Source organism: Phyllostomus discolor, chromosome 11 (assembly GCF_004126475.2).
Source record: "Phyllostomus discolor isolate MPI-MPIP mPhyDis1 chromosome 11, mPhyDis1.pri.v3, whole genome shotgun sequence".
Taxonomy (NCBI): domain Eukaryota; kingdom Metazoa; phylum Chordata; class Mammalia; order Chiroptera; family Phyllostomidae; genus Phyllostomus; species Phyllostomus discolor.
The window spans coordinates 52952078-52964744 of record NC_040913.2 but is presented as its reverse complement, the minus strand read 5'-3'; the positions used below and the strand labels follow the sequence as shown (position 1 = coordinate 52964744).

The window sequence follows — 12667 nt, the reverse complement described above, 5'->3', positions numbered from 1 at the left end:
GCACTGGTCCCGGGGACCTTATTGTCCCAAAGCACTCTCCTTACTGTCTGATTTTTCGATGTCCTCTGGAGTTTTGGCCTCCAGTCTTCATATATGCTCGGATATCATTGGTTGTTCACTCTGTTCCTCAGAAGATTGGCTAGGTGTTCCACCTGTGCACAGGGGAAGTGAACTCTGCTCCCACCTATCTCACCGCCATCTTCTCTTCTCCCAAATTATATTTATTACATAATTATTTATAAAAATCAGTTCAGTTCATCAAATTTTCCCATTTTCCAACCTTTCTGGTTGAAGTCCATCATTTTGTACCAAATACAACAGATTTGTTTCATAATGACCTTAATTATCTATAGTATTGACATGCTACTTGAATTCAGGCTTCACTTTATTAACTTTCCATGTGGTTTTGGTTTGACTAAGCAAGAGTAAAAATAATATTCAAATTTTAGTCTCCCATTTATGAGCATTTGGCCCAGGAAATTACTCATAAACTCTATTTTATATATATTCATTAAGTGAGTAAAATCCAGGACCATTTAAAAATTTACCTGAAAGGCTGCCATATACAAATGCCTTACATGGATAGACAGAACATCATTTTTAAAATATTTTATTGATTATGCTATTAGAGTCTTCTTGATTTTTCCCCCTTTGCCTCCTCCATCCAGCACCACCAGCTCCCTCAGGCAGCCACTCCCCCCACCAGTGTTCATGACCATGGGTCATGTGTATAAATTCTTTGGCTACTCCATGTCCTATACTGTACTTTATATTCCCATGACTACTCTGTAACTACCTATTTGTACTTGCTAATCCTCTCACCTCTTCACCTATTTTTCCACAACCTTTTCCATCGGGCAAATATCAAAATGCTATCTGTATCTATAATTCTGCTCTGTTCTTCTTGTTTGCTTAGTTTATTTTTTAGATTCAATTGTTGATAGATATTTATTTTTGCCATTTTATTGTTCATAGTTTTGATCTTTTTTTCATAAATAAGTTCTTTTAACAGTGCATATAATAATGATTTGGTGGTGATGAACTCCTTTAGTATTTTCTTGTTTGGGAAACGCTTTATCTGCTGTTCAATTCTTTCTTTTTTAAGGTTTTATTTATTTATTTTTGGAGAGAGGGGAAAGGAAGGAGAGAGAGAGACATCAATGTGTGGTTGCCTCCCATTTGGCCCCCACTGGGACCTGACCCACAACCCAGGCATGTGCCCTGACTGGGAATCAAACTGGTGACCCTTTGGTTCGCAGCCCACACTTAATCCACTGAGCTACACTAGCCAGGGCTGCTCTCCCATTCTAAATGATAGCTTTGCTTGGTAGAGCAATCTTGGCTATACGTCTCTGCTTTTCATCACTTTGAATATTTCTTGGCAATCCCTTCTACCCCTCAAAGTTTCTTTGGAGAAATCAGCCGACAGTCTTATGGGAACTCCCCTGTAGGTAACTAACTTCTTTTCTCTCGCTGCTTTTCAGATTCTCTCTTTATCTTTAATCTTTGGCATTTTAATTATGATGTGTCTTGGTGTGGGCCTCTTTGCATCCATCTTGTTTGGGACTCTCTCTACTTCCTGGACTTACATATCTATTTCCTTCACCAAATTAGGAAAGTTTTCTTTCATTATTTTTTCAAATAGAGTTCCAATTTCTTGCTTTTTCTCTTCTCCTTATGACACTGCTATGATGTGAATATTGGACCTCTTGAAGTTGTCCTAGAATCTCTTTCAACTATCAATGTTTTGGAGGGAGTGGGGGTTGGATTCCTTTTTCTTCTTGTTGTTCTGATTGGTTGTTTTTTGCTTCCTTATGTTCTGAATCATTGATTTGATTCTTGGCTTCAATCACTGTACTATTGTTTCCTCATAAATTGTTCTTATTTCAATTAGTGTATTCTTTGTTTCTGACTGAATCTTTTTTAAAATTTATTTATTTATCTTTTTTAGAGAGGGAACGGAGGGAGGGGGGGAGAGAGAGAGAGAGAAACATCAATGTGCGGTTGCTGGGGGTTCTAGCCTGCAACCCAGGAATGTACCTTGGCTGGGGATTTAAATATTTTTTTAAGATTTTTATTTATTTTTTTTAGGGAGGGAAGGGAGGGAGATAGAGAGAGAGTGAAACATCAATGTGCGGTTGCTGGGGGTTATGGCCTGCAACCCAGAAACGTACCCTGGCTGGGAATCGAACCTGGGACACTTTGGTTCCCAGCCCGTGCTCAATCCACTGAGCTACGCCAGCCAGGGACTCTGACTGAATCTTTTTAATGGTGTTGAGGTTCTCACTAATAAGTTCCTTGAGCATCCTTATAACCAGTGTTTTGAACTCTGCATCTGCTAGAAACTCTCTCCATTTCCTTTAGTTCTTTTCCTGGAGTTTTAATCTGTTCTTTTATTTGGGCCATGTTTCTTTGTGTTCTTGTTTTGGCAGACCCTGTGTTTGTTTCTATGTATTAGGTAGAGCCGCTTTGAGTCCATTTCTTGGTAGTGTGGCCTAATGTAGGTGTCCTGAGGGGTCCAGTGCCACAGCCTCCCCTATCACCCAAGCTGGGTACTCAAGGTACACCCTTTGTGTGGGCTGAGTATACCTTCCTCTTGTAGTTGAGCTTTAGTTACTGTTGGCAGATCAATGGGAGGGATTTACCCCAGCCAGTTATCTGCAAGAACAGGCTGTGACCACTTACCACCAACCTCTGCCTTCTGTCAGCTGTACAGGGGCAGGTTGTGGTGCTCTGCACAGCCTGTAGGTGTCCACTGGGTTTGCTGGCCCTAGGATTTCCTGGGTGGTGCAGGCCAAAGTCATCCCCCACCTGTGTTTTGCCCTGGGCCACCCTATCTGAGCAATAAAACAATCTGAAATGGCTGCTACTTGTGCTGGGCTTGGAGATATCCAGGTAAAGCCAAGCTGTGAAACTAATCTAGTTGCTATTAATGCTGGTCCTGGGCCTCACTGAGGCCAGCTGTTGTGTATTTGATAGGATTTAGGAAGTTGTGAAGCATGAGCCAAGACCAACTGTTCATATAGAAAAGCAGCTCAGGTGGGTCAGAGTTCGGCCCATAAGTTGGGTGCGGCAGTTTGTTGGGATCTCCAAAGAGGGACGCACAGTATTGCCAGGTTGATAGAGTGTCAGATACGGCACCAGCTTGCCAGCACTGTAGCGCTGTGGCTCTGTGGAGGGAGGGCTCAGAAAAGGGACAGTAGTCTCTGCTTGCCCCAATGCCAGGCTGACTTCAGTCTCTCCCAGTATGCCACTGGTGCACTTCAAGCTGTCAACCCATTGCTGCAGCTCAGAGGGAACCTGAGTAGGTGAGTCTATGTGTGGGTTCTTTAAGAGGAACTGCTTAGGGTTCCCGCAGTTTCTTCTGCCAACTCAATCTCTGCTGGTTTTTGTGGGGACTTATCTTTCTGACACTGGAATACTGGTGGGACACTAGTGGGGCTGGGACCCCTTGCTCTGAAGATATCCTTCCTGAATTTTTATCCACCACACATGAGTGTGGGACCAGCCTGTTCCATGTCTGCATCCTTCCTACCAGTCTGGATGGATATGGTTTTCTTTATTTCGTAGTTGTCAGACTTCCATTCAACTTGATTTCTGACAGTTCTGAGTGATGGTTGTTCTATATTTTAGTTGTAATTTTGATGTGGTTGTACAAAGAGGTAAGCCATGTCTACCTACACTGTCATCTTGACTGGAAGTCTCAGAACATTATTTTAAAATCAACTAACATCTACATTATATATTACTTCATTGTTGTGATAGTTGTATGTCTTTATGCATTTTCATGCCTCATAAAATTATCAACATTTAATTACTAATTTATGTTTGACACATAGAACACTTTGAGTGGGATGATATAGTACTTTTTTAATCTTTTTCACATCTCCAACCTCATCTCTTGCCACTCTTTGATTCAAATTTTATAATCCATTCCCTCAAACTACTTGCAAATCCCCTCCACAGCATGCTACCATCTTCCCCATGTCTGCCTATGCTGTTCTCTCTCCCTGGAATGTCTCCCCTTTCATCCTTTCTGCATCCATTTCTACCTTTTACCTTCGCCTCCTAAATCCTGATCATTTTTAAGGCTCAGTCAGTCATCACCTTCTTCAGCCTTCTATGCCCACCACCTTTCCTCATCACTGATGGATGCCACCCCTTTGCATCCCTGATACCCTGTACATTTCTTCATCATCACACTTACCACCATCTTTTATAATCCCCTTATGGATCTGTCTCCACAATCTCAGCTCTGTGGGAGCAGGAAGTACTTTTCACTTGATCATTGGCCTTCCCAGCACTTACCCAGAGATCCACTGACTACTGTTAAATAAATAAACCTTTGCTGCTCTTAATTCAGAGTATTTACCTTTATGACAGGCCCTACTCTTCATTTACAGTATGACAGAGGATCAAACATGTTTAAAGGCAACTATAAAAAGCCTTAAAAATATATTAGCAAATTGAATCTAACAGTATATGAAAAAGAGAAATGCAACATGACCAAGTAGGGTTTTCCCTGGAACTGTACTGTTGGTTCAACATTGGAAAATCAACAAATATAATTCAACATATTAACAGAATAAATAAGAAAAAACATATGACCATTTCAATACATGCAGAAAAGTCATTTGAAAAAATTCAACATCTATTCATGTTGAAAAACTAAGAATAGAAAGGAACTCCCTCAACCTGAGAAAGATTATATACAAAAAATCTACAGCTAATATTACACTTAATGGTGAAAGACTGAATACTTCCACCCTAAAATTGGGAGTAATATAGGAATATCTGCTTTCACCATTCCTATTCAGCAGTGTGCTAGAAGGTCCAGCAAATGCTATAAGGCAAGAAAAAGAAATAATACTGTTTGTATTAACACCAGATGCAGTTGTCTTTTGTGACCAAAAGTCTCAAGGAATTTACAGAAGAAACCACTAAAACTAATAAGTGAGTTTGGCAGGATCACAGGATATAAGATCAATATATAAAACCAATCAACTTTCTTTTTAGAGATCCTTGTACTGTAATTTTCACTATATTCTTGTTTATTTTGTATAATTTTTGCAAACACATACACTTGATGACATTCAGTGTTATCCCAAACTTACTTCCTTGAAAAAATAATTTATCAGAATTTATAAATACTATTCATAATAACATCAAAAAATGCAAAACTTAGGTAAGAATCTGCATAGATCTCTATGGTAAAAAATACAAGACACTGATGAAAGTAATCAAAGAACTAAATATAGGGAGTAAAGATTCAATATTGTTAAGATGTCCATTATCTAGATTGATTTATAGATTCAAAGCAGGCCCAATCAAACTCCCATCTGGACTTTTGGTAGAAATGGATAAACTGACTCTAAATAGAAAAGCAAAGGAACTAGACTAGCCAAAGTAATTTTGAAAAAGTTGGAAGACTCACACTACCTGATTACAAGATTACTATAAAGCAGTTGTCCTCACTGAGGATAATTTTCCCACCCAGGGAACGTTTTGCAACATCTGGAAATGTTTTTTATTGTCACAATTTGGGGGGTTGGGGATGCTCCTGCTACTGGCATCTACTTGGTGGAGGCCAAGGATGCTGCTAGACATTCTGTAATGTACGGGACAGCCTCCCAAAGCAAAGAGTTATTTGGCCCAACAGATTAGAAATATCACTGCAGAGAAACCCTTCTATAAATACACAGTAGTAATGAAGACAGTGTGGTATTGGCACAAGGATCGAGGTGTATGTTGATGGAAAAAATAGAGAAGCCAGAAATAGACCTGCACACATATGGTCAGTTGATTTTTTAATACAATTCAAAGACAATGCCATGAAAAAAGGAGAGTCTTTCATCAAATGTTGATGGAAAAATTGGGCATACCTATGGAAAAAGTAGATGTTGACCCATACTTTATACTATATTTAAAAGTAATGAACTATAGACTTAAATATAAAATGTGAAACTATGAAATTTCTGGAAGAAATTTCAGAAAATTTCTGACATAGGAAAAAGGACAAGGAATAGGACATAGGAAAAAGTCTTTGTGAGCTTGGATTAAATAAAGATTTCTTAGATATAATTTATAAAGCACAATCCAGAACATAAAAACTTGATATATTGAACTTCATCAAAATCAAAAACTTCTCTCTTCAAAAAATAATGTTAAACTCCAGAGGCAAGCTACAAATTGGAAGAAAATTACAACTTACATGTCTGGTAAAGAACTTTTATATAAAATATATAAAGAACTCTCAAAGCCCAATAATAAGAAAATTAACTACCCAGTAGAGAAGTGAGCAAAAGATTTGAATAGACACTTCACTAGAGCTATACATATGGCAAGTAGTCACATGAAAATTGCCTCAGCATCATTAGTGAAGCCCATTCAAAAGGGCTTAAATAGAAAGGTCAAATAAGTTAGCTTTCATTAGAAAATTCCAGAGAGATTGACAATGGGTCAGTCCAAATGTTTAATGATACAGGTGCTTTGGGAGGAAGGGGCAGACAAGCCCCTGGCTATTGATAAAATGGATGCCAACTCCAGTCAAGCTACATTCTGCCTTTCTTATGTCCAGTCTAGCAACAGCACTTCTGTCTCTGAATTCCAAGCTGAGGTCCAAAAATTACCCTGAATGGCCTATTTAGATCATGTGTCTGCCCATGATGTAACAATGCCAGTGGCCAATAAATAGATTTATGCTGATTACTTTAAACCTGAGCCATATGCCCCAACCCTGGAGTCATAGATAATGTTAGCTTCCTCCAAAGTTTAAGGATTTTATTTATTTTTAAGTATATTTTATTGGTTATGCTATTGCAGTTGTCCCATTATTTTTCTCCCCTTTATCCCCCTGCTCCTTGCATCCTCCCCACCCACCTTGGTTCATATCCATAGGTCATGCATTTAAGTTCTTTGGCTTCTCCACTTCCTATACTATTGTTTTAACTAAAAGATTTTATTTATTTATTTTTAGAGAGAGGGAAAGGGAGGGAGAAAGAGAAGGAGAGAAGCATCAATGTGTGGTTACCTCTCACATGCCCCGCACTGGGGGACCTGGCCCACAACCCAGGCATGTGCCCTGACTGGGAATTGAAGCAGTGACCCTTTGGTTTGGAGGCTGGCAATCAACCCACTGAGCCACACCAGCCAGGACTCCTATACTATTCATAACCTCCTCCTGTCTATTTTGTACCTACCAAGTATGCGTCTTATTCCCTGTAACTTTCCCCCCATTTTCTCCCTTCCCCTTCCCCACTAATAACCCACCATGTGATCTCCATTTCTGTTATTCTATTCTAGTTTTTTCCTTGGTTTGTTTTTGTGGTTGTTTTGGGGGCGGGGGGGTTAGGTTCAGTTGTTGATAGTTGTGAGTTTGCTGTCATTTTACTGTTCATAGCTTTGATCTTCTTTGTCTTAGATAAGTTCCTTAACATTTCATATAATAAGGACTTGGTGATGATGAACTCTTTTAACTTTACATTGTCTGGAAAACACTTTATCTGCCCTTCCATTCTAAATGATAACTTTGCTGGATGGATTAATCTAGGTTCTTGCTTTTCATGACTGAATACTTCTTTCCAGCCCTTCTGGCCTGTAAGGTTTCTTATGAGAAAGAAATCAACTGATAGACTTATGGGAACTGCTTATAGGTAACTGTCTCCTTGTCTCTTTACTGCATTTAAGATTCTGTCCTTATCTTCAATCTTGGGGAATTTAATTATGATGTGTCTTTGTGTGGTACTGTTTGGATCCAGCTTCTTTGGGACTCTCTGAGCTTCCTGGACTTATATGTCAGTTTCCTTTGCCAGATTGGGGAAGTTTTCTTTCATCATTTTTTCAAATAAGTTTTCAATTTCTTGCTCTCCTCTTCGTCTGGCACCTCTGTGATTCAGATGTTATAATGTTTGAAGTTGTCCTGGAGGTTCCTAAGCCTCTCCTCATTTTTTGGAATTCTGGTTTCTTCATTCTGTTCCAGCTGAATGTTTATTTCTTCCTTTTGTTCCAAATTGTTGATTTGAGTCCTGGTTTCCTTCCCTTCACTGTTGGTTACCTGCATATTTTCCTTTATTTCACTTTGTATAGCCTTCACTTCTACTTTTTTTTTTTTTTTTTTGCAACTATACTCAATCATTTCTGTGAGCATCCTGATTACCATTATTTTGAACTCTGCATCTGATAGGTTGTCTCCTCGTCACTTAGATTCTTTTCTGGAGTTTTGATGTGTTTTCTCATTTGGGCCATTTTTCTTTCTCTCAGCTCACCTGTTATGTTGTAAGGGGAGACACCTAGGTATTCACCAGAGCGGGGCAACCCACATCACTGGGTTGTGATGCTGTATGTGGGGTGGGGTCATAGAGGAAACAAGACTGCTTGCTTGGCTACTGCCCTGCTTTCAAGAGACTAGCAGTTTCTCCCACTACCACAACCCTACAGGTTTCTACAGCCAGAGGTTCTGGGACTTTATTTTGCCCATGCTGGAACTCTGGGTTGTGCAGTCTGCCTCTCTCCCCAGTTGTTCCTCCCAGTTTATCTGCACAAAAATATGGAACCTCCCAGTCAATCAGCTGCCAGCTTGCCTGCCTGGTCCACCAGCACCTCTTGCTGATCATCCTCTCCACCCGGCTGCCTGTCTCCACCTCTTCTACCAGTATGGATGAATATTTCTTCTTTAATTCCTTGGTTGTTGGACTTCCATACAGTTTGATTTTCTGGCAATTCTGGTTGTTTTTTGTTTTTTTATTTGTTGTTGTCTTTCTTTTAGCTGTGCAAGGATGTGGAACGTTATCTACCTACACCTCCATCTTGGCCAGATCTAGTTTAAAGATTTTAATAGAGGCAGGCTGACTACCCAAACTTCAGTAAATAGAAATCTCCAAGGGAAGGTGAAAAGGATTTTGGTGAGGCAGGCCTAATGCCTGCCACACACCATCACTGAATTATTCTGGGATTTATAATTTGCATTAGCCATGCTTAGTAACTCTCCACGTCTCAGCATTGCAATCAGTCCTCAGAAAGGAAAAAAATTGTTTTTCTAATTATATTTATAAAAAGAGAACTAAGATCAAATATTGAGAACCTACATGAGGCTATCAGTGTCAGTTTTTTCCTTGCAGTTAACTACTACAGACTTGTACAATATGACCCTTCATTTCTGCTTGCAAACATTTTGGAAAATGGCTCATTAAAAAAGAACATAGTGCCCTGGCTGGTATGGCTCAGTTGGTTGGGTGCCGTCCTACAAAGCAAAGTGTAGCTAGTTCTATTCCTTGCCAGGACACATGCTTAGGTTGCAGGCTCAGTCCTTAACTGGGGCACGTAAGGAAGGGAGTCAATCGATGTTTCTCTCACATTGATGCTTCTCTCCTCTTTCTCCCTTTCCCTATCTCTAAAAATAAAAAATTAAAATTAAATGTAAATAAAAGAACATAGTGATGAGTTGTTAACAAGTGTGGAAATTAATTTAAAAAATACTTCATATTTTGAAATTTTCCTCCTAGCCATCTTAGTTATGCATTCTGCAAGTAATACAATGTCATGTTCCTTATATAATACTCTTTTCTGGCTTATGGCCTTCTTCTTTGATCAGGATGTGCTCATGGAACTCCTAGAACAGTGTGCAGATGGACTCTGGAAGGCTGAACGCTATGAGCTGATTGCTGACATCTATAAACTCATCATCCCCATTTATGAGAAGCGGAGAGATTTTGAGGTATCTGAGTGGTTTGTTTTTTCAAGTTTATAGGACAGTGGAGTGACATATCCCCAGACTTTCTTACATGCAAGAGAGCAGACAGACCACTATCAGAGATAAGCAAGTGGTCTCTGACCATCCACTTGGTGATGGCGGTACCAACCTCAGAGCCATCAGGCATTGTACACACAGGCCCCACCTCTACACAGACCCAAAATCTCCAACAACAAAGATTGGTCGTTTTGGCACTCCACTTTTGAAAGGTTGCCAGGGACAATTTTATAATCACCAGGTGCCTTTTTTTCTTGTAATGCTTTGTTGCTCTACCTGCATGGGAAAATAGTGTCCCTTCCAGTCTTCCTGGGCTGGGAGGTATTCCAGTTTCTCTTAGCATATTAAATGCAGTGGGAAAATAAAGGACTAAGAACATCACGGTAAGACTTTATTATCTCTGACATTTCATGTTAACTTGAAAGCAGAATTTGCTTACCACATTGTGGAAATTTGATGGGTCCTTATATGCAAGCTGGCCCTTTCAATAGGAAACATTATAACTCAGAGATGACCACTAACATTTGTGCAATCAAAATATATTCTTGATTTTTTAAAAAACTCAAATTTAAGGATTTTTCACCCACATGATCTCATTTGTTATTTTTAAATTGATTTTATTAGTTACAAGTAGAAAGATACAGGTTTTGTTCTGCTTTCCAGAGGCTAGCCCATCTGTATGACACTCTACACCAGGCCTACAGCAAAGTAACCGAGGTCATGCACTCAGGCCGCAGGCTCCTGGGGACCTACTTCCGAGTAGCCTTCTTTGGACAGGTGAGCCTCCTCTCTGCTCTGTAGGCTGTCCCAAGTCCTTTTTTATTTTTTTAACTCCATAAAATTGTATTTTGTAAATTTTCTTCTGCTTATAAATGCTAATTTGATGAATTTGTCATATTTAGTATGACTCTTATCTTCCTCAGTAGTAAACTTTCTGCTTTTTTTTCTTCCTGTCTTTTCTTTATTACTTTCTTAAGGCAGCGGTAAGTTCTCCCTCCATAAGACTTTCTTAGCAGCATCTTTGATACTTCATGTGGTTTGCAAGTTTCTTTTCCAAGTCTGTATGTATATCTGTCCAGTCATTACAGACTTCAAAATAATTAACAGTTTATTTCATTTATAGAAATAAATCATCTGTGTGCTCATACATCTATACTGCATGTTTTAAACCAAAATTAAGACTGTTTCTTTTATCCCTGTGCATTTCTATGAATTGTAATATAGTATCTCCACAAGTATATTTACCATTGTAATATTTCAGAAACCCTATATGAATGGGTTAATTTAAATTTAACTGAACATTTAACCTCCAACTCTCTAACATAACTAAATGATATAAATTATAATCCATTTATTTAGAATGTGTGGTTTTCTGTGAGCATTATGTAACCTTAAATTTATCCTGTTATTGTCTTTTATAACTTCATAGCAATACCAGTTTACAGACAGTGAAACAGATGTGGAGGTAATTACAGTAAATGCTTAATAAGCAAATAATGTAGTGAAATTACTGCATCTAAACTCCTATTTTGATGTGGGTTTTTTTGGTTTAATATTAGCCTGCTTTTTTAAAACACATACTGTAGTTTTGGCACCATTTTTCCTCTTCCATTTTAGATGAGAAATGTTTTGTTTTAATTTATTTCAAATATTAACCCCAATCTGCACTTATAAATTTTCAACCTTTTTCACTTCCCATGCAGTTCTAAGCCTTGTTTTTATTCAGACATGATTGGTACTAAAGCATGATGATAATGAAAATGTTGGTGATATGACACATGACTAGTAATAATGAAAATATTTTCGGATATTATGCTACAGCCCTTGAATATTTTTCTCATCAGTATAGCAAAATAGAATTTATACAAACTTTACATAGCTTTTGCTGAATCTATTCCAGACCTATTTATGCTATAAAATCCTCTATAAGTGGGAACATTCAGGAGAAGGGATGTGTGTGTATTTCTGAGGCCTGTGTGAGCAGGCTTCTGCGTTCTGTTTCTTGGGAATGTGAAACAGGCTTGAATCCCATCATCAGACTTCACCGAGAGAATACAGTCTTAAATCTCCAATCTTTCATTTCACTCAACACTTAATGACAGCATTTTTGAGTGAGTTTGCAATTGTGCGTTTTTCCTTTATCTTTGTACCCAGATTTCATGTTATTATCATTTTCCTTCCTATTTCAAAAGCCTGTTTAGTTAGGATTTTATGTTGGAGTCATTTCTCATTTTTTAACTTTTATAATACCCTTCCTGGGTGGTAGCGTTGGGCTTGTATTTGGTGATAGTTCTCTAATTGTGCTCTATGTCATAGGGATTCTTTGAAGATGAAGATGGAAAGGAGTATATTTACAAAGAACCCAAGCTCACACCTCTGTCAGAAATTTCTCAGAGACTCCTTAAACTTTACTCAGATAAATTTGGTTCTGAAAATGTCAAAATGATACAAGATTCTGGCAAGGTATGACTATGTTTGGAAACATATTATGGCAATATAATACCATTTTGATTATTCATGATTGACCACATATATTCATAAATATGCATAGAAAAAGCAAAGACCCAGGAAAAAAATAAGAATGGTTGGCCTTGAGTGGCAAGTGTGTATTTTTCTTCTTAATACCTTTTCTTTCTGTGCTTTCCAGATGTCCTTCACTAAACAGATTTTTATTTTATAATTTAAAAAAGGCATTCATTTACAAATTAATGTCTGAAAGAATATACCTTTTTTAGTCCAGATATTTAGAAACTCTGTAAGAAGAGTGTCCAAGGTTCTGTTTCTCACAGCACTTCTCCCTTGCTCTTAGCACAGGCATATTTACCTGACATTCTGACTGATTGTTGGATATATGGACAGATGGACCAGCAGATGGACACATCAGGAAGTAAACTAACCAGCACACATTTGTAGAAAAGAGAT

The 12667-nt window shown here is 38.4% G+C and overlaps 1 protein-coding gene across 23 annotated transcripts in view; it reads left to right on the top strand.

Moving 5' to 3' along the window:
* The window catches only part of DOCK9 (dedicator of cytokinesis 9), a 340452-nt gene that overhangs the window by 307777 nt on the left and 20008 nt on the right, over positions 1-12667 (top strand). For 13 of the 23 annotated variants that reach the window (XM_036011395.1, XM_036011405.1, XM_036011400.1 and 10 more), the window contains 5 exons: positions 9590-9712; positions 10409-10522; positions 10723-10728; positions 11175-11210; positions 12062-12208. In XM_036011395.1, the coding sequence (XP_035867288.1) occupies positions 9590-9712; positions 10409-10522; positions 10723-10728; positions 11175-11210; positions 12062-12208 (426 nt within the window). The remainder of the gene's footprint in view (positions 1-9589; positions 9713-10408; positions 10523-10722; positions 10729-11174; positions 11211-12061; positions 12209-12667) is intronic. The other 10 variants (XM_028526777.2, XM_028526773.2, XM_036011397.1 and 7 more) reach the window with 3 other exon arrangements.